The sequence below is a fragment of the Phyllostomus hastatus genome, unplaced genomic scaffold (genome assembly GCF_019186645.2).
Source record: "Phyllostomus hastatus isolate PE091 unplaced genomic scaffold, TTU_PhHast_1.1 phas_contig_65, whole genome shotgun sequence".
NCBI classification, from domain to species: Eukaryota; Metazoa; Chordata; class Mammalia; order Chiroptera; family Phyllostomidae; genus Phyllostomus; species Phyllostomus hastatus.
Genome location: NW_025333932.1, coordinates 8,029,629 through 8,048,853, shown reverse-complemented (window position 1 = coordinate 8,048,853; position 19,225 = coordinate 8,029,629). Strand labels below are relative to the sequence as shown.

At 37.1% G+C, this 19,225-nt stretch overlaps 1 protein-coding gene and 1 pseudogene across 2 annotated transcripts in view; one reads left to right on the top strand and one right to left on the bottom strand.

Annotated features, from left to right (window-relative positions):
• ZC2HC1A (zinc finger C2HC-type containing 1A) overlaps nucleotides 1-18,556 on the bottom strand; it is a 54,019-nt gene extending 35,463 nt beyond the window's left edge. For both annotated transcript variants that reach the window (XM_045849523.1, XM_045849522.1), the window contains exons 1-3: nucleotides 18,471-18,556; nucleotides 9,975-10,048; nucleotides 865-981 (exon numbers count right to left, since the gene is read on the bottom strand). In XM_045849523.1, coding sequence (XP_045705479.1) covers nucleotides 865-981; nucleotides 9,975-10,048; nucleotides 18,471-18,486 — 207 coding nt within the window. In that variant the 5' untranslated portion in view covers nucleotides 18,487-18,556. The remainder of the gene's footprint in view (nucleotides 1-864; nucleotides 982-9,974; nucleotides 10,049-18,470) is intronic.
• Nucleotides 2,546-3,779, top strand: LOC123825858 (annotated as a pseudogene).
• Nucleotides 18,557-19,225: the final 669 nt, after the last annotated feature.

Genomic DNA, 19,225 nt, shown 5'->3' with positions numbered 1-19,225 from the left:
GCAGGTGACTAAGGAAAACTTCAAATAATGTTTTACCTTATTCAAACTTCACCAGTATTCTCTTAGATAAATAGATGAAAATACAAAAATGAACATGATTCTTCTTTTACCAAATGCTTTTATTAGTAAGATTAATTGCCCCATAGAGAAATGCTTTCCTGTGCTACTGGGAGAAGGTATTAACACTGAAAGCAGGGTTCTGTTTCAAAAACCTATTCAGTAAGGTACTCAAATTTGAATATTTCACTGAAATAACTATTTAAATAACTCTATAAATACTTTGCGGACAAAGTATTTATATGACTTATTCTTAGCAATATAACATATCACAGTGGTTTTAAAGAGACATTATCATAGGAGATTCAGTGCTTTGATTACAAGAAAAAAAGCTGAAAATGGCTGTGTGTAGACAGTTGAGCAAGCAATAAAACTTTCCTGAAGAAAGCACAGTAAGGTCACAAATAATGACAATCAATCAATGAAGATAATCAGTATTTATTATGCTAAGATATCTATAAATAATAGCTTTACTTTTACATATACTTATCACATTACTTACTGGTAAGAGAGACTTTAACATACTTAAATTTTATCTGAGGTAATTAACAATGACTTAAAAGGAACATGTGAGGACTTCTAATTATTTCCAGCCTACAGCTAAGCAAGTGATTCTCCAATGCTACAAAAACCTCACTGTAATAGTGAGAGTTTGAGACAATAGTTAGGCTTCTCCTTTGCAGCCAAACTGAGAACACTACACAAAATCCTGCTTATTCTTCAATCTTAGTATAATAGATAATTATAATTTTTTTTCAATATATATGTAATAGCAAGGTTCACACTGTTCATAGGTTATACAATTACCCTAGGTTTAAGAGGTTTTACTGTTGGAATATCAGTTCCTTCAGCTCTCTGTCTGCTTGAATCAAAAGTCTTCCGTTTTTTAGTGGCAGTTTTCTGGCAAATGGGTCCATGTTTTTTCTGTTAAGATGGAGAAAAGCAATGTATCATTTTCATTTCTACACAAGGGAAGATTTTAAATTGTTATTTTAGACCAGTTTAAAAATCTGAAGATGAAATAATAAATAATAATACATAAGACAAACCTTGCTTTGACTAAAATTGTTAAAACATATATATAATGCATGCTATTAGTTATCTTTCTCACAGCAAGAAAGTAGAGCTAATAACCCTTTCAAAATTGTATTGACTTATTTAATATTCTAGTTTCACACTACTTAGAATAAAGGTAATAATTTCAACAAGTCGAGCTATCTGAGTGGGAAAAAAGTTATTTTCATTATTAAATACCTGAAAATAAATACTGTATATGACTGTATATGTATTTAATACATATACAGTAATACAAAATACAGTGGAGTAATAAAATACTGTATTATATTTTAAATACCTGAAAATAATGTGTATGGAGAATGCATCTATGTTAGGATTACAACAATTAATATAATAGAAGTAGTTTAGATTACTAAAGTTAACATAACAGGATTATGTTAACATAAAGTCAACATAAAATAATAGGACAAAGTGGTCAGATTTGTATCCTTGTGTCCTTCCTCCACAATCACTCCTTCCCTCACTCTGGAACTCAAGTATTCTACCATCCTTTATCCAGGACTTTCCTTGAGCTATCTAGTGTTGCACTCCTACAGGTATTTTTCTTCTTAACATGGCTGACAACTTATTCATTCAATCATTCACTTATCTATTCATTTTAAAAACATTATAATGGAAGCTCTCTTAACTGACCTCCAGTTAACCTACCAGATAAATAATACTTCTCCTTCCACTAAATAAAATGTGTTAACTGATGACATCAGTGCACTAAATGCACTTTTTTTCTTCTGTATTCTGATAAACACTAACTGAATAAACTGGAACTGTTAAACTTCTCTTGGGACAAGGAAACCTCAGAACTGGTAGGTTAGGTGTCATGGGTCCTCTCATATTTTTCAATACATAATCAGTAATCAATTGTTTTACATAGGTGTTTTCATTTTGACAAACAAGCACTGCAATTATAGCTATTAGAATAAAATCTCCTAAATATTAAAAAGTGTGGCCAGCAGGTGACTTTCTAGTAGATATCTGTTCTCCTATTGAGTTGTCTATGTCAAAAGTATGTAGTGCTTTCCCCCAAAACTGAGGTATTATACAACTTGGAATTGTTACAGTGATTATATCATGTAATCAAATCTGTTACATAAATAAATGAGGTCAAAAAGAATTTTTTCTGTGAAAACTCAGCTGAATGCTCTGAAAATGATTTGAAAAATAGTGAATTGCTTTTTAAAAATCATCAAATTAAGTGTGAAAAAGCTGTTCTTGTTTAAAAAAATTTGAGAGAAGAGTTGTCATTTAAGAGGAGTTGAAGTTGCTTGGGCACTGCTATCCCCAAGGGGATGGCAGCTTCTGTGGATGCTGTGTACGTGCCCCCAGGGCAGATTCACCTCTGGCACAAAAGCAGAGCAGGGAGCGGCAGGACTTTTTTTCTGATCAAGAAGAAAGGTCAGTGTACAGTCCAAGAATGAATGTTCACTGTGGCAGTGAGACGGGCAGGTTATTGCAGCAGACCAGCTGCCTGGTGGATGAAATCTCAGCTGCAGCCCAAGAAAAAGAAACAGATAACCTGATTTCTGGTCTTCAAAATCTTATCCTCTGGGACCCAGGAATAATGACCTTTACTTGACTATGCCTCTCAGCTAGCAAATCTTCAGTTCCGTCACATAATGCCATTTTCTAAACACATCAAAGGCTCTAGCTTCTTTCAAAGCAGGAGTAAATGAAACCATGAACCAACACTTCATTGCTCCAGAATATTCTGGAAACAGACTTTAGCAGTAATGTTCATTCCCAGGCACCAGAGAAAGTAATACTTCTTGCAGATAGCGCATGTTTTGTGAGGAATCCACAAATTTTCACTGCTCTTCTGGATACCAGTTGGGAAGGACACTGACAAGGAAGAGAGTACAACTTCATATGGCCCAAAGAGAAGGGGGAGTGAGATTGCTGAAGCAATCAGTGCAACTGTCTTTCAAACTGTGCTGGATTACAAAACTGGTATCATCAATTGTCCTGATGACATCTCTATCCCAGAGATACCTAAGGTCTGGGATAGAGATGATTACCTCTGCATTAGCACTTCAACACTATCTGATACCAAGGTCTGAGTGGTTTATTGAATTAACTGTCTAATGGCAATGCTCTCAAGCAGTTTGATCACTTCCTTGAAGAACTGATCCTGCCCATCAAGGTGGGCTGTGCCAAGAAAGGGGAGAGAGAGTGCCACATTGTGGTGCTGATGGATAAGGATTCTGTGGACTGGAATGAAGAACCCCCACCCCCCACCCATAAGGGAGGAAAATTCCCAAACTCTTTATAGCTTTACACTCTACAGAATCTTCAAATATAATAAGAATCAGAATATTGCAAAAACAACGCCTGAAAACCATCCATATTAGAATTGACTGTTACCCTACTTGTAAAGAAAAAATTAAGAGAAGACCTAGTGGCTGATCTGAAGTAATCTACAATTATGTGCAGCACACCTTTATCCATATGTCATGGGAAAAGCGAGAAGCAAACAGTTGCCATGTGGCTCTCCAGTGTGTTTGGAGCAAATCCCTCACTAATCTAGTAGTTGCTGGAAAAGATGTCTTGGAGGACAAGGATATTAAGGTATCACCTGCCCCCAAGTGGATAAACCTGACTAGCTCAATGCCCCACTTTCTCAGATGGCTTCTAACGACTTTCAGGATTAGAACCAGCTATGAAGCTTTTCTCTGTCTGGGCTGCCCAAAGCCAATCTTACCCATGAGTAAGAGGCATGCTTTTCCATTATCCTTTCCCTTTTTCCCATAATTAATGTGCATCCTTTTCGGTATATCTGCATCTCTGGCAGGAGATAAAAAAGCACTCACTGGTAATTAAGGTACAAGCTTTGCAGCAGCCCTGGTAACTTAAAAATTTAGGCCTGCTACTATTCACTGAATCTTTGCATAACTGCAAAAGCAGAGACGAAAGTCAAGACTCTTGTTGCCTCATATTCAGCAAAACAGTTCTCATCCTTTATGTTTTGTTCTTGGCTTTATTGTGTTTTATTTTACACCAGGCATAATACTTAGTAATAAAGGGATCAAACTTAAAAGGAGACCATCTCTCTTCTACAAATAGCACTTAGAGCATACTCATTAGAGGTTAATAAAGATGCCATTCTTGGTGGCATCTGTGCCCAGACTGCATCAGGGAAGAACTAGGCTCTCATTCAAAATGTCTAAAAGGAAATTCTTTTTTTTAAGATTTTATTTATTTATTTTAGAGAGATGGGGATGGGAGGGAGAGAGAGGGAGTGAAACATCAATGTGTGGTTGCCTCTAGCATACCCCATACTGGGAATATGGCCTGCAACCCAGGCATGTGCCCTGACTGGAAATCAAACAGATGATGCTTTGGTTCACAGGCCTGCACCCAATCCACTGAGCTACACTAGCCAGGGCCTAAAAGGAAATTTTTAAGTGCTTAAATTCAGTTTTGTTTTTTCATTAATTCAATGAATAATGCAAAACCACACAGATTTTGTGACAGGAAGGATAATGGCATAACAATGTTTATGATACCTTGGCTTCATGGTGTCTGAGCCTAAACAAATTGATTATTAATTTTGATGGAAACTCAACTCAAATAGAAGAACCTCTCCAAATCAGGCCACTTTAATTATCCTAGCTTAGAATCTGGTGTGAAGGCACAGGTCTTCACCCTACAACAGCATGTTGCTATAGGTGTGGCTGGGAGACCTTAGATATGATTTAAAGGCCTTTAAGATGTGGGCAAAATTTTCTCACAAGGGTAAGTTTCTCAATAGAAAGACTTATAACAGTTCCAGTGAGGGAGCATTTGGGGTAAAGCAGATGGGGAAATATCACCTATCCAGGACGGGCCCCAGTACAGAAGTTTTCTTTTCAAATTTATGGATTTTTTTTGGATGCCAGAATATTTTAAATAGCCTATCAGCTGCTCATACTGGGTAAGAAACCATACTAATGTCATCCCCAAAGAAAGGGTGAGTTGAGGGGAAATGAAAACTAGGAATTGTGTTTGATCTGTCAGGTATGTGTTAATGCATAGTGTATGACAACCCAGATCACTCTTTCCAGCACTGAACCACCTTTCCCAATGTCCCCATGGCTACAGCCAGATGTGTCATGGGATTACCTCCCATTTTGTGGTGCAGGTTGGCCTTCCAATCACCTAACTGGAGCATTTACTCATCATAATTATGAAGAGGCACACAGTTTCTTTCAAGTTCTTTAAGATAAGAACACAACTGGCTTTCTTAAATTGTATTCCTTTAAGAGACTACAGGGTTAGCTACTTGATTCTGTTTATGATTGCACTAGTCACGGACTCCAAAGGTGAAGTCAGATGGGTGTTAAAAGCTGTACTTTCCAAACTTGAAGAACAAGAATGTCTTAACTCTGTGCATGTGGTTAGAATCACAGTGGAAATCAATGCACTGTTCCTTACTCTGTAAAAAGTAATAGGGGTCCAACTGAACCATTAACCCTCTATAGATTTCGGATTAGTACTGTTATCCACTTGTAAGGCCACTGATGGCCAGGGTTAAGGTTTAGGGTTAGGGTTACTTTGCAGCCAGAGGGTAGTTTTATTTTTGTGAACCTACTGGCTCATACTTGAGGTCAGATTTGGCTGTGACCTTACCAATATACATTCATGCCCACTAGTAGTTGACCAGTCTAGTAATTGTTTAAGGGTGCTTTATACTTTTCAGATGACTTCCATGTCATCACAAAGGAGATTTGACTATTTGTGTAGTCTGTGATATGTATAACTCCTATTATACAACTAATGTATTTTTAACATTTAGTAAGTGTCAACATGCTGCAGCTAATACTGTAATTTAATTAGTCCTTGCTTATGTAGAAAGCCAGGTATGAAAAGATGGCATGTACTTAACACTTTTTTTCTATGTACATGATTAATTTATTCAGGCTTTCAAGAACTAGATCTTTTTTCCCCAAATTGTGTTAATGTGATTTTGGCCCAACCCCAAGAACACCTGTGGAGGTAAATCTACCAATGTCACCAAGTGGTGGTAACTAAGGTTCCTGCTGAAGAGGGAGGTTCCTCCTGTACCCCACTTTCTCCTAGCCTGGAGCCCAACATCACTGTAATTTGGTGGCTCCTCTTAGTCATAACAGCTCTGTTTCTGGAGCCAGGACATTCTTCCATAGCAGGACCTCTCAGCCCTCATAGGGACGTGGGCTGGGTTGCGGTCATTCCCTTCAGAGTCAGTTACTGGACACCTGGGCAAGAAGTGTTTTTAATAAAAAAGGGACTCAGGTTTGGTGTTTCATCTAAGTGCCTAAATAAATAAGCCAGGCAGTTTATACAGAAACATTTTCATACAGAAATGGTTTTACCCAGACTGACTTACTCAGAGGTATCTCAGCAAGCCAAAACGAATGTGAATTTGAAGTTTAGAATGCAAGTTTCTGTTTGCATCGTATCAGTTGATATAGCATACTTGAATAGGGAACATTTGCCATGGAGGACTTGGAGAACAGTGAGGAAGGAGACAGTGTTAAAATGTGTCTGGTGATACAACTTAATGATTTCTCCAAAGTGAAGGCAATGTACTGAAAGAATGACAGCAAAAGGTAATAAAGCTAGAGAGTAGCTGGATTACTACACATAATATGAAATAGCAATATTATTTTTAAGTAAAATACAAGAGAATGGTGTGCTATCTAATGTATACAGAAATAAGGAGTTCCAGCCAAGATGGAGGCATGTGGGTAGAAACACTTTGCTTCCTTGCACAATCGAAAGAAGGATAACAAGCAATTTAAAAAGAAGAAACAACTGGAAGTGCCAGAAAATCAAACTGCATGGAACTCTGACAACCAAGGAGTTAAAGAAACATTCATCCAGACCAGCAGGAGGGACAGAGATGGGCAGCAGAGCTGAGAGGATGCACTGAGAGGATGCACAGCAAGGCGGCACTTGGGAGAGGCAGAGCTGTCTGAATGGCAAATAAAGACTCAATACCTCTAGCTCTGGAATCCTGTGGGAGTTGCAAAGGTGGAGGAAACTCCCAGTCTCACAGGAGAGTTCGTTGGAAAGTGGGGCTAGAGCAAAGCCAACTAGCAGCATTGTTCCCTCTCTGACCCCTCCCCGACATACTGTGCCACAATACAGCTAAGAGAGTTGCCCCGCCCTGGTAAATACCTAAGACTCCATCCCTTTACAACATAACAGGTGCACCCAGGCAAAGAAATAATGGCCCAAATGAAAAACAGATCAAAACTCCAGAAAAAGAGCTAAGTGACTAGGAGATAGACAACCTATCTGATGCAGAGTTCAAAACACTGTTAATTAGGATCCTCACAGAATTGACAGAGCTTGGTCACAAAATGAGGGAAGAAATGAAGGCTATGCAAAGTGAAGTAAAGCAAAATATACAGGGAACCAACAGTGAAGGGAAGGAAACTGGGATTCAAATCAATGATCTGGAACAAAAGGAAGAAAACATCCAACTGGTACAGAATAAAGAAACAAAAGTTCAAAAAAGTGAGGAGAGGCTTAGGAACCTCTGGGACAACTATAAACATTCCAACATCAAAATCAGAGGGATCCTAGAAGGAGAACAAGAGCAATAAATTAAAAACTAATTTGAATGAATAATGAAGGAAAACTTCCCCAAACTGTGGAAGAAAATAGACTCCTAGGAAGTTCAGGAAGCCCAGAGAGTCCCAAACAAATTGGACCCAGAGAGGAACCCACCAAGATACATCATCATTAAGTTACCCAAGATTAAAGATAAAGCGAGAATCCTAAAAGCAGCAAGAGGAAAGGAGAGAGTTGCCTACAAAGGAATGCCCATAAGATTATCAGCTGATTTCTCAAAAGAAACTTTGTAGGAAAGAAGGGGCTAGAAAGAAGTTTTCAGTCATAAAAAGGACCTACTTCCAATATTACTCTATCCAGTAAAGCTATCATTTAGAATGGAAGGCCAGATAAAGTGCTTCCCAGATAAGGTCAAGTTAAAGGAGTTCATCATCACCAAGCCCTTATTACGTGAAATGTTAAAGGAACTTATCTAAGAATTAGAAGAAGATCAAAAACTATGAAGAGTAAAATGACAACAAACTCATAAGTATCAGTAACTGAATCTAAAAAACAACAACTAAGCAAACAAATACAACACGAACAGAATTAGAGAAACGAAGATCACCTGGAGGGTTATCAGTGGGAAGGGGGAGGGAAAGAATGGTGATGGGGGAAGGTACAGGGAATAAGAAGCATAATTGGTAGGCATAAAAAAGACAAGGGGAGTTAAGAATAGTATGGGAAAGAGAGAAGCCAAAGAACTTGTATGTACAACCCATGGACATGAACTAAGGGCGAGGCAGAATGCTGTTGGGGGGGGGGTGTACGGTGTAGGGGGGATAAAGGGCAGAAGAAATTGGGACAACTGTGATAGCATAATCAATAAAATATAATTTAAAAAAGAAAGAAGCCCAGGAAGGATATTTGCAAATGGTGTTCTGAGAGGTCCTTGTGTAAATAAAAACAATCAGAACACAAGCTTTAATTCAAACTGTCAGTGTGATATGGAGCCTTTTTCATCAAGTAAAAATAGAAAAAAGGGGTTTGACTAATGTATCCAATGCCACTTCTTGCAATCATTCTCAAATTGTTAAAGTGGACATAGTGAGTTCAGAAAGCAAATGTAATCTAATGCTTTCGTGAGAGATGGAGCCACATTCATGCCCTGGTTGGGAACACCTTTGCAGAACATTTCCTCTTAAAGGCAAAATGTCTTTAGTTTTGCCTCTCTACTTTGTATTTAAAGTTGCACATGTTCACCTAACAGTGTTTAGTATTTTTAATAATAAAATACTATCATTTGAAAAAAGAGAGGACTCTGTAGTCAGACTGACATTTATGGATCATTAATTAATTCCTCACTTTGCTTTAAAGAAACAAACTGGAAATATTGACTATAGAAAGTGCTATATAGCAGAACTCTAATCAGAGGGCCTATATTCAAAGAAAAGTCTCTGCATCAAAATGTTAATAGATGTCCATTTATATTTGAAGGTACAAAAAATATGTAAAGTACATAGGCATTTTACTTATTCTCTATTTAGATGGGTATTTTATATTAAAATCTGTTAAAAATTCTTTTATTTGTATATACTAAGTATCAAAAAGTATCCAGAGAATGCTTAATATATTTCAGGTGCACTTTTAATTAAAGATAATTTTTCTTTAGACTATTTCAAACATAGATACTTATTAAGAAAATAGTGCAATGAACTCCCTGTTATTCATCACCCTGCTTCAAATAATGACAAACATTTTACCAATCTTGTTTCATCTATCCCAGTTTTTCCTGAAGTACTTTATTTTTTTAAAGGCTTCATTTATTTATTTTTAGAGAAGTGGTAAAGGAGGGAGAAAAAGTGGGAGAGACTGAGTAGTTGCCTCTTGCACGCCCCCAACTGGGTACCTCACCTGAAACCCAGGTGTGTGCACTGACCAGGAATCAAACCAGAGACCTTTTTGTTTGCAGGCCAGTGCTCCATCCACTGAGCAACACCAGGCAGGGCATTTTTCCTTAAGTACTTTAAAGCAAATACCATACATTATGACATTCTGTACCTTTAAACAGTATGCATTTCTGATAGTTTTGTTTGTTTTTATTACTATCCCCACAATGAAAGGAACACTTGAACACTTTAATAGAGAAATTTTGAAGACCAATCAAACTCTGAAGGGAAGAAGATCATCATGGAAGAAAGACATAGATGGAAATTACATTCCTGAAGAGTATCTCTTCCAATTATTCCAGAGGTTCCTTCCATGAGAATTGTCCAAAAGAATTGAATAATTACTAATCTATCAAAACCGAAAGGAAAAAAGGTACTCACTAATGCCACTGGAAAAAATGTTCTTCCACAAATCTTGCAAGGTAATAATTCTCCAACTTGGACATTTCCATTTTCTAAAACAGAAAAGATTTCTGTCAATAAATTCTATGTTCAAATTGTGAAACTTCCAAGTTTTAATGTCCTCTCCTAACTTCAAGATGTAAGTTGTCAGTTCTTGTGAAAAACACCTTCTTTCATTTGAAATAAATGACATTATCAATTTAAATGGCCACCAGACTCAGAGTTTATCAGTGGTCAGAAAGGTCATGCCAAATACAGAAGTCATGATTTAAAGATAACCAAACTGATTTGTTGGGAGTATTTTATTTACTTTTAACCAAATCAATTTATCATATTCTCTTAATTTATAGCATATGTCTATTGTAAATTACTAAACTTTAAAAATCAAATTTATCTTAAGGTTAATATTACATATTATTAATCTTCAAAGTATTAAGAAATAGCATTGGTGATCAGTGAGGTGGCTTCCTGAGATAATCTGGTATGAGAAAATGACATGATAGTGTACATAGAAAACCCTATAGACTCCACCAAAAAACTACTTGACCTAGTAAATGAATTTGGCAAAACAGCAGGATACAAAGTCAATATTCAGGAATCAAAGGCATTTTTGTATAACAACAATGAAATATCAGAAACACAAATAAGGGGAAAAATCCCATTTGATAAAGCAACAAGAAAAATAAAATACCTAGGAATAAACCTAACCAAGGAGGTAAAAGACCTGTACTCAGAAAACTACACAACACTGAAGAAAGAAATTAAGGAAGACACAAACAAATGAAAACACATACTGTGTTTATGGATTGGAAGAAAAGAATCTTGTTCTGTTTAACATCATATAATAGGAAGTATTATGCTTTAAGGAAAAGATCCATCTAGTTACTATGCAGACAGACATATTATGTGAATTGTTCATTATTTTATATATATTATATTAACATTCATGGTCTAGCAAGTTGAGCTATTCTGACCTTATGGACACAAATTTATTAAGCAAGAAGTAGCTGCAACTTCTACTCAGTCAAAAATTAATATATATATTATGTACTTTCATGCAACAGATTTGTTATGAAAATGATAAAAACTACATTTTTTGGGATTCTACATAACTGGGTCAATTTGTCACTTTATTATCAAGCAAAATATCAAATCTAAATTTATTTCCATGCCTGCAATTTTCTAAAAGTGATACTTGAACCTATACCTTTACCATATTTTCTGCTGTATATTTTACTGCTACACTTCTTTTATCATATGAAAGACAAGCAGAAAAACGTTTTCTTTTAGAATTAATATAAATAAACTCATGCATAAAGGACAATTATGACTTCATATGATTTGTTCCAAGGCATTTATTTAGTAGGTTCACAGAAAACTAATCAGGAAAATCAAAACAGACGTTTGTGGGCATATAATCAAACAGGAACAGAAGAACTGTTTGATGTCTCATCCTCCTAATACTCCACTGCCCTATTTTAGTAGAAGGTAGTGACTATGTGTCACTTCAGATGGAGGCAATGTCTGTGGTGGAGTTAAGCAGTGGACACTACAAAAGCAAAGCTAAGATTTGCCTGATTTGTCCTTCTCCTATACCAGAGGCTAAGTTATTTTGGTACAGTAACTCCATTTATCTGGATTGCTTAATTCCAGTTGCTAGATGAAATACATGAGGTACATTAAAATAAAAATGTCTTTAAATTATGGTCAAAATGATACCACATGCTGCATAATCTATTAAGCTTGTTTATGCATAGTTTTCATTTATTCCTTTAAATTTTAAGCATATGATATAAAAATTCATGAAACCAAAATGTCAGAAAGTATCACATATTTTATTTGCTTCAAAGTACATTTCAGTATTTGCTTGTTAAAGAGAAGAGAAAGCAAAATCTTATAAAAATTAACTATTGAGAAAAATCAGTTCAATATATGGAAATAATGCAAATGCATACTTGGACACGTGCTTGCCAAGCACATATCAAGTAACAGTGACACAAGGGCGGAATGACAGAATCATTGCTCTCATAAAACTAATAGTCTATATGACTCATGTCTTCATATATCTAAGGACCAAATCATTTTTTTTAATTCAAAAACTTAAAAGTTAACAGCAACTAGAAAACTATAATATAATAAAATATAACTCCTGGGATTAGTTTCTATAAATTACCAAACATGTTCAAATTATCTTTAAAGAAAAAGAAAATCACGATCACTAAAAGGTGTAAGAAAAGAGGTATAGCACTAAAGAAAAAGAACTTAAAAACAATTATCTAAAAAAATTAATTACTCTATTCAAAGTAAATAAAGACATAAATTTATAATTTCTTCATATTAGCTGGTCTTAGGGCATAGCTTTATAAGGCATTGCTGATCATATAGGTAGCCTCAGTAATGAGGATAAAACATCAGCTCAATCTACCTTAACATTTAAGAGGATCAACTGAGATGTTACATATAAAAATGTTTCACAACAAATGATATAAAAACACACTGCTCTTCATAGTATGCAGACAACTCCACTAATCTCTCCAGAATAGTAAAAGCTAACAAATTCTTCATCTTATAAGAATACAGTACAGAGATGATATTCAGAGGGGTGATTAGTACAGCAGAGAGCAAATACTGTGGAAAGAAGCACTCAAACTGATGTACAGAACAAAGTATAGAAAGTACTTTATAAAGATATAAAACTATCAAGATGTCAATGTCTCCTTACAATATTTATCCTGCATACATTATTGATTCTATCAGGAGTTGCTATATTTAGCAACTTGAAAACCTACATGATAATAAGGCTTGAAATGGTATGTTTATACTATTACATAGGTGATGTGAAATAATATGCTGTTATTTAAAATAGTTATGACATTCTAAAATGTATAAATTTAAAAAATAGGAGAGAACATTTACAAAGAAAAGAAATCCTGGAAATTAAGAACTGAGCTGGCCTCTGTTTGTAGCATGTCTATTTCCTAAGCATCTGAATATAACCTTTAAAACTCAACAAGACTTCCTTTTGAAGTAAATGGCATTTGTTATATCAACTTTCTCCCTACAGCCCCTTTTAAAAATCAAATTACTTCCAGTTCAACGATCTTTAATATCTCACAAGATTTCCCTTTGTCAGCTCATCCTAGATTTCAACATTTACACTTAGCCTGCTGAACACAATATCTTCACTCTCCACTCCACTTTAGTTCAGCCAAACACCCAAGGGTCCTCCTCTGGACTCTCAAAATACATAGGTTCCTCTCTAATCACAGATTTCTACTTCTCTGTAAATTACTTCTTGATCTCAGGGTGACTTGCATGTCTTCATAACTGAACCCTGGCTGCACTTCCCTTTCTATCTAGTCTGAACCTGACTAGTCATATCCACTACTTTGACCAATCATCCTCATATCCTTTTCTCCCTGGTCAAATGTATGAAAAATTCTAAATGACAAAATGGGTTTTCTTAGAACAGAACTTTAGCAGTCTTAAAAACAGATTCAGTATGCTGTTATTTCCTCAGCAGAAACCTTTTCTGCCCTGTCCCTTACCCCAACCCCTTATCAAGATATTTAGGACCAAAGTCCTGAGTAGTACATTTTTTAAAATATATTTACTAACTAGCTCCTCTCTACTACCTCTCATTCACTCCCCATCTAAATTGCAGGCAAACTTTACTAGGTCTAATCACTGTATTAAAATAGATCCATTTGTGGATTCAACAAGTACATACTTACTGAGCACCTATGAGGTGGCAAATGTTCTAGGAGGTAGGCAAACAGTGATGATAAAAACAAAGACTCAGATCTTATGAAGCTTCTTATGAATTAGAATAGTAATTCTAATAGGGAAAACATAAAATAAAAACAATTAAATTAAAAGAAAATGGCCCTGGCTGTGTGTAACTCAGTTGGTTGAGGCATCATCCTGTAACCAAAAGGTTGCGGGTTCGATTCCCCCATCAGGGCACATACCCAGATTGTGAGTTTGATCTCTGGCCTGGGTATGCGTGGAAGGCAACCAATCACAATCAGAAAATGTCCTCCGGTGAAGATTAAAAAAATTCGGGGTGGGTAGGGCGGGGAGAGTAATTGGGGAGGAGGGGAAATGCCAACTAGAGAACAATTAGGGAATATTAAAGAATTATTAAAATTGTTATGTGTCATTATGAAAAAATTATGTAAGTATTGAATTATAAAAAATTATTTCTCTCCCTTGCAATAATCTTGAATAAAGTGTCTTTTTACTAAGTCTAAAAAAAGTCAGGTGGTAATAAGCACAATGTAGAAAAATAGAACAAAGTAAAGGAATCAAGGGCAGTCATAATGCTATGTATATTTGTATTTGGGGAAGAGAGCAGAATCAGGGAAAGCTCCTTTAATTAGCAGGCATTAAAATAGAGACCTTAAGAAACACCATTCATGTGGTGTACTAATTGTCGAATTCACAGGCCTCTTTTGAATCCTTATCCTACTGGACCTTTCTATAGCATTAGGCACTACTGAGCAATCCCTTCCACCTTTAAAATCCTTTCTCTCTTGGCTTCAATGTTTGTCTCTCCGAAGCCTAAGTTTTTCAGATCTCGAGCTAAGCAGAGTTTGACCTGGTTAGTATTTAGACTTCAAGGAATACCAGGTGCCATAGGCTTTTTTTCAGGCACATAATAAATACTAGTTTCTTCCCAACTGCTTTTTCTTGACAGTGGTTAAATCTCCTTAAAATGCCCCCTACAGACACACACTCCAATTTCCCGTTATGCTCAAACCTACAGCATCTGTTCTGTCCAAGTTTCTTTCCTAATTTTGTTAAATACAGCTTTCCAAAGAATGCATCCATTTGCTATCATTTCTATGCTGTTGACTACTAAACTAAAAACTCCAGTGATACTTCCAAGTACCTATGAGACTTTTCTACCAGATATCCCTGAAATACTGCACAAAGACATTTCAAACGCCAAACTCATTACCTCATCTCCCAAACTTGGCCTTCCTCTTGGTTAAAGATATTAATATTACTTCTTAGTCCAAGTTAGAAAGCTGCTTTATCTTTGATTCCTTTTCCTTGTCATATTCAGCAGTCAAATCTCATCTTTCCAGTTCAGAAATGTCTTCTAATCTATCCACCCTTTTCAGTTCCTGCTACCTTTCCCTTAGCTCAAATTCTCATCACATATGTATTTCCAGACTCTCCTTTCTCCGAATACCCTGCTACTATGATTATCTGGTGGGATTTCCCCCCAGTCCCTTCCAAGCACTCTGTTTTATCTATACTGAACCACTCTTAAGCTCCTAAAATACTTCCTGAATTTGAGAGGGGCCTATGTATTAGGCACTTTGCTAAATACTTTATATATTACATCATTTAATAATTAATATACTTCAGGCAGGCTGGTATTTAATTCCTCCATTGGTTTATAGCTAACTGAGGTTCAAATTAACTGCACAAGTCATAGAGCTGAAAAGAAACAAAGCAAGGATCCTTTCTAGCACATTGGTTATTAAAACACCTGACATCTGTCTCAGTACCAAATATAATAAATACTAGATGCATTAATAAAGATGAAGAATTATTGAGTAAACTAATATGTGTTTAGGGAGAAACAAAACAAGAAGCTCTAATGGGATAGGATGGCTGTCTTTTGTAGATCAAGGGCTACACTGGGGAAGAGCAATCAGATTTGTTATTGGGTTTTAGGGGCAGTACACTAAGATCTACTAAGTTTACCTGTCCATAAAGGATGGGCAGTTTCATTGATCTCTGTCACAACTGTTAATAACCTTTAATCAATGTGTTATGCAAGGAATGACAATGTTGTATATGCAGACAAAATTTGCACAGATTTCATCATCTCTCCATTTTACTAATGAAAGCAAGCTTATGAGAGACTGGAACTCTCCCAAGTCAAGAACTACCTCTATTGCCTTTAGATATACCTTATACCTATAGGTCACAATATTTAGGTGAGAAGACATTAAAGGCTTTGCTCTAATTACCCACACAATGCAAAAGTGCTCAGATACAGTTTATACAAAATCATGAGAAATCATTGATATTTGGTTTTAAAATAGAGTGTTTTTAGCCTCATAGCTCATCTCTTGACAATCCACAAAACATACAGGTCCAAGAAAGCCAAAAATAATATAAGTAGTAAAGATGAACATGCAAATGAAGTTATAAGAAAAAGTATATGGTATCAGAATTTTTCAGGGGTTCATATACTTGGTTTTACCATCAAGATTAGCCTGGTAACTGATCAGACACATGGATCTAATGCCAAACAGTGCAATACTTGCTCAATTATTATGACATGTGAAACAAACTCCTAAAGATTTTCTACTGGATACAGCAATATGATGTTTATTAGATAACCTCAATGTGTTAGACTTTAACTTCCAATAAGGCAAACTTATCTATCATTGTATCAATATTTCTTAATTGAAGACACAGGTAAATTACAGAATGGTAACCTTAAGACACAAAGGTTTTGATCTTTACAAATATGACTTAATAGGGACTGATTTTTAAAAAGAACAAAAGAGAAAGGCACTGTCCTAACCTCAGCAAAAACCCTCAGCTTTTTTTATTAGTTTAAAACATTTGAAATTATGAATATTCAATAGTTCTACCCTACAAAAAGGTCCAAAAATGTCAAAATCAAACAAAGAGTGAAGAGCAAATACTGTTTAACATGATACATCACAAACTGGGCCTATTAAACATGTCCATCATAACATACTATATACATCAGAATTCATGTATTTCTCCCCTCATGTAATTGAGGACTATATAATAGGTTTTCATTGCATTTTAAAAGCATTCTTAGTGAGATTTCAATAATAATGCCTTGGCACTGCTAAAAGATAAAGTTCACTAAAATATAGGCTCAATGAGAGCAGGACTTTTTTATGTTTGGCCGCATCCCAGGGCCTACAATAATGCTTATCATAGCCAAAGTCTAACAACAAATATTTACTGAATCCCTACTTTGTATCAGACACTGTTTTTGGTGCTTAGTACACATAAGTGAAAAATCAAATGAAGACCTTTGCTTTAATTACAAATAAATAAATTAAAAATATGCAGAGAAACTGTTCTAAAGGACTTTATGTGTATTATAACCTGTGAGAATTCCAGAATCCAAGATCCTACTATAATACTATCATGTTTTAAAGTTCATTTTTTTAAAAAAAGCTGCCCCTAGGAGCCCTCTAAACAAAAGTATCTTAAAAGTAATAAGTACTATCACTGTAATTCCTATTTCATAGAAACTTGAATGACCTGCCTAAAATGAATTAAGAACAAGACCTTCATTTTTTTATAGTACACCATGGCTGCCCACAAATAGACCATTATCATAATTCTTAATTATCGTCCTTAAGGTGCTTACTATAAGAACTTCACCTAAGTGCAAAGCATGAAATACTGATCATGCTCATCATTACATTTGTTTTTTTGTGAGCTTAGGTCACTGAAGTTACTACTTTTCACTTGAAAACACTATCTGTAATACCAGGTAATTTATTCTTTAACATGCAGTAATGCCTAGAGGCTCAATACCTCTGCTTATTCTTAATTCCACCTGAATCTATTAGGAGGGGAAGAAAGAGCTAAATCCAAACAATAGGATCTTTCAATTCCACAAGCTTATTCTTCATCAGAAGGATTAACCACAATTTGAAAAAGAACCTTGAAACTGTTGTTGCCAATGCTAGCTGGGTGTTTTCTTTCTTTGTTGTTTTTAGGCGAATGCCATATTACAGAAGATAAAATGGGTAAAGGGAATAGAGAAAAAAGAGAAAGAATTGGGAACAAAGAGAAATCAGGAGTCAGGGTTACAGCACAAGGATAAACCCAAAGATAAGGAATCAATGCTGGCTCTTCCGTACAGTCACGGTGAATAAGCTCTTAAATCGTTCTATTAATCTATTGTCCCAGCTGTAAAGCTGGCCTGTGACTTCCTTGGAAGATGCTCTTGGCATCCTTCCCATAGAAGATGCTGTAGAAATGGTAAAAACGGTTACCTAGGAAAACTGGTCAAGGAAAGTGTCAGAAGCTCGAGGCTGGAGACACACCCCAGGGCCCCAGCAGACGCTGGAGGTGGGGAGGCTGTGGACATTCATGTAGGGTTCACTTTGCAAGGAAAATAAAATCTGGCCAGAGGGAGATCACCAATAGGACAGCAGGAGTCAGGCGACACTAGAAAACTGTAGCAAGGGACTTGGAGGCGTGTGCCAGAGGGAGATCAGACATCGGGTGGTAAAACCCAGCTGAAGACCTTCCGAGGCGGCAGTCTGAGGGTCATTCTACCCACGGCGTCGGGAGCTGTCGGGCTCCCACCATTCCGCCCGGGCCTCCAGAGTTACCCGACGGGTCCACCACTCACGACCTGCCCACGCCTCCCCCGTACCCGCGTCCAGGGCCCTGCAACTGCTCCGGGCCTGTTCCAGCCGCCCGTCCTGCAACCCTTTACCCCCTCACCTTCCAGTCCCTCCATTGCTCCACCGCCTGAGACTCTGGGACACTCCTCGGGCAGCGCCCACACCCGCCCAGCTACGACGGTAGCAACGCGGCCGCACCTCCCACCCGCTAACATCCCGAGTTCTCATTGGTCGGGGTGGGGCGTGGCTTGAAAGGGGCGGGGCCTGGAGAGGCCGGCCGCGGACGGTCGCCGCCGCGCAGCTTCCCTGCTGCAAGCCTTCAGGAGATCCAGCTGTGAACCTACGCCTCACCCTGCAGTCCCCCTCCCAGCTGAGCCTTTGTTCCACTCCGGCCACGTTACCCTCACAGCTTTCCCTCTGTTTAGTGGATATTTGTACCGCTTGGGCTCCTGATTGCCGGTCTCTCAAGCAGTCTGCAGTTTTGTGTTCTGGGCTGCCCCTCTGAGTTCTGTTTAAGCCACCAGGCAAACCAGACCCAAGTCCTGGAGGTGGCACCATCCATTTTACACTCTTTGGTCACAAGTCTTGACCTGAGAACATTCCCTAAATGGTACTTCTCTCACAGCTTTTGTGAAGTAAGCTACCTTTCCCTAGATACCACACGTTCTGTCCGAGACGAGGCATTGAAAACAGATTCCTCACCTGCATCTTCCCTAGGTCCATCGTGGCCCTCCACTTTATCACCCTTGAGCTCAGTTAGCCTGCTGGCCTCCCCACTAATGATGTAACCTCCATACTAAGTTAAAGGGGAAAATCATGTACACCTGACCAAATAAGGCCTGTTTCTGTCGGCCG